The sequence below is a fragment of the Callithrix jacchus genome, chromosome 10, assembly GCF_049354715.1.
Source record: "Callithrix jacchus isolate 240 chromosome 10, calJac240_pri, whole genome shotgun sequence".
Taxonomy (NCBI): domain Eukaryota; kingdom Metazoa; phylum Chordata; class Mammalia; order Primates; family Cebidae; genus Callithrix; species Callithrix jacchus.
This window is the reverse complement of record NC_133511.1, coordinates 23,732,269-23,735,192: the sequence shown is the minus strand read 5'-3', so window position 1 is coordinate 23,735,192 and position 2,924 is coordinate 23,732,269. Positions and strand designations below refer to the sequence as shown.

At 40.6% G+C, this 2,924-nt stretch overlaps 1 protein-coding gene across 1 annotated transcript; it reads left to right on the top strand.

Annotated features, from left to right (window-relative positions):
* Positions 1–1,632: 1,632 nt before the first annotated feature.
* Positions 1,633–2,695, top strand: LOC118145620 (putative olfactory receptor 10D4). The gene has a single exon (XM_035264299.3). It carries the CDS (start codon positions 1,633–1,635, stop codon positions 2,566–2,568), a length of 936 nt encoding a protein of 311 aa, XP_035120190.3. The 3' UTR covers positions 2,569–2,695.
* Positions 2,696–2,924: the final 229 nt, after the last annotated feature.

Here is a 2,924-nt window from a genome sequence, read left to right as displayed (position 1 = left end):
AAAAGACAACACTCACAAGCATCAGCCAGTTATGTTCTCTGTTTGCCATGTAAGTGCACACATTTTGCCCTTCACTTTTTATCTTGGCTTTCACTCTCTTCCTCCCTTCACAATCTCCAGGAGAGAGAGAGAGAAAGAGAGAGAGAGAGAGAGAGAGAATTTTAGGCAATAGAATACACGGGTTGATCCATAATTTATAGATCTCACTGTTAAAAAATTAAAACAAGTAGAAAAACATATTAGATTTTTTTAAAGTATGAAACTTGAAAAGGAGTCTTTGCTACTGCTACCTCTGTACCATCTGCTGCCACAAAATTAGGATGTGGCTTACTTGAGTCTGGTTAGACAATTAGAGACATTTTGGAGACAGAAATGAAGTCTACCAGATACACATGTGCACTGAATTCAGGTGACTGCAGAGGATAAGGGACTTGTTATTGTAATTTTCTGCTCATTAAGAGCTATCTAAGAATCTTTCTTTTGAATAATATCTTACTGTTGACCCTCATGGCCAGGAAGACAATGAGGGAAAAATACTTTATATTTTGTATATGTCTTACAGAATGATGAGTGACTTTTGGAGAGTTACTGTAACCAAATTGTCATAGATGAATATAAGAAATTTGGATGAGACCTTGCTTGTTATAAAGACATTAAGTATTTACATTTGTCCCTTTAGAACATGTATAATTTATGCAATGCAGTGGTAAATATGAAGAATGGCAGCTATGAGACTAGTCATGGAAGTCTTCTTGGTGAAATTTTTAAATGTGAGGCATCTGCAATTAGAAACTGCAGTGTTCTCACTTATATGTGGGAGCTAAACAAGAGGCACATGTGGACGTATGGAGTGGAATAGTAGATGCTGGAGATTCTAAAAGGTGATTCGGGTGGGAGAGGGTGGCGAGGAAAGAAAAATTACCTATTGTGTACATTGTACATAATTTGGGTGATCGGTATGCTGTAAACCCAGACTTCAGTACTTGGCAATATATCCATGTAACAAAAATGCACTCGTACCTCTTAAATCTATAAAAATAAAAAAATACAGGGCCGGGCGCGGTGGCTCAAGCCTGTAATCCCAGCACTTTGGGAGGCCGAGGCGGGTGGATCACGAGGTCCAGAGATCGAGACCATCCTGGTCAACATGGTGAAACCCCGTCTCTACTAAAGATACAAAAAAATTAGCTGGGCATGGTGGTGCGTGCCTGTAATCCCAGCTACTCAGGAGGCTGAGGCAGGAGAATTGCCTGAACCCAGGAGGCGGAAGTTGCGGTGAGCCGAGATCGCGCCATTGCACTCCAGCCTGGGTAACAAGAGTGAAACTCTGTCTCAAAAAAAAAAAAAAAAAAAAAAAAAAAACAAACAAAAAAAACAAAACAAACAAACAAAAAAAACAAAACAAAAATAAAAATAAAAAAATACAAACAAGAAAAGAAACCACTGCAGAATGATATCCAGTACAGAGCAAAGCAGGCAGATCAAGATAATTCTTCCAGGAAGTATTCCTCTTATCTAGATCTCTTGCTGCTTTTCCATTTCGTTGATCTAAACACAGCTAATTCACATGCATATTAAATTTAACCACATATTTCTTTTCACAGACACCCAAGAGTTGATTCTCCCCTAAGAATGAGAAATCACACAATGGTGACTGAATTCATCCTTCTGGGAATCCCTGAGACAGAGGGTCTAGAGACAGCCCTTTTATTCCTGTTCTCCTCATTGTATTCATGCACACTCTTGGGAAATGTGCTCATCCTTACAGCTATCATCTCCTCCACTCAGCTTCACACTCCTATGTATTTTTTCTTGGGAAACCTCTCCATCTTTGACCTGGGTTTCTCTTCGACAACTTTCCCCAAGATGCTTTTCTACCTTTCAGGGAACAGCCACGCTATCTCGTATGGAGGCTGCATATCCCAGCTTTTCTTCTACCATTTCCTAGGCTGTACCGAGTGTTTCCTCTACACGGTGATGGCCTTTGATCGCTTTGTTGCCATATGTTTTCCTTTAAGATATACGGTCATCATGAACCACAGGGTGTGCTTTATGTTGGCCACAGGGACCTGGATGAGTGGCTGTGTCCACGCCATGATCCTAACCTCCCTCACCTTCCAGTTGCCTTTCTGTGGCTCTAACAGGGTGGGCTATTACTTCTGTGATATACCTGCAATGTTACCTCTAGCATGTAAGGACACATCCTTAGCCCAGAGGGTAGGTTTTACAAATGTTGGTCTTTTGTCTCTCATTTGCTTTTTTCTCATCCTTGTTTCCTATACTTGCATTGGGATCTCCATATCAAAAATCCGCTCAGCAGAGGGCAGGCAACGAGCCTTCTCCACCTGCAGCGCTCACCTCACTGCAATCCTTTGTACTTATGGGCCAGTCATCATTATCTATCTGCAACCCAAACCCAGTGTCCTGCTTAGTGCCATAATTCAGATATTGAACAATCTGGTAACCCCAACGTTGAACCCACTAATCTATAGCCTTAGGAATAAGGATGTAAAATCAGCCCTGATGAAAGTATTTATCAAGAGAAGCTTTGCTCTTGGAAATAAGTGAGAAAATTTAAAGTTTTGCTGGATTTAAGATTTTGATTTTAAAGTTTGATTCTCCATTTCCTAAGAAAACTTCTCATCTGCTGCTTTCAGGGCATGTTGAAATGAAATGTACTCTGAATAAATCTACTACTTAACCTTGCTGTTTTAAAATATATGTCTGTTGGTATATTTCCCTATACATTAGAAGTAAATAATTTTTTGACTTTTGGAGGGTTTAAAATAGGAATAAGAAATAATGTGCAATTGCTGCACTCCAGGCTGGAGTGCAGGGGCACAATCTCGGTTCACTGAAACCTCTGCCTCCAGGGTTCAAGCAACTCTCCTGCCTCAGCCTCCTGAGTAGCTGGGACCATGCTC

Excerpts from the sequence above, each read along its gene's own strand:
- LOC118145620 (XM_035264299.3), top strand. The coding sequence starts at position 1,633 with ATGAGAAATCACACAATGGTGACTGAATTCATCCTTCTGGGAATCCCT.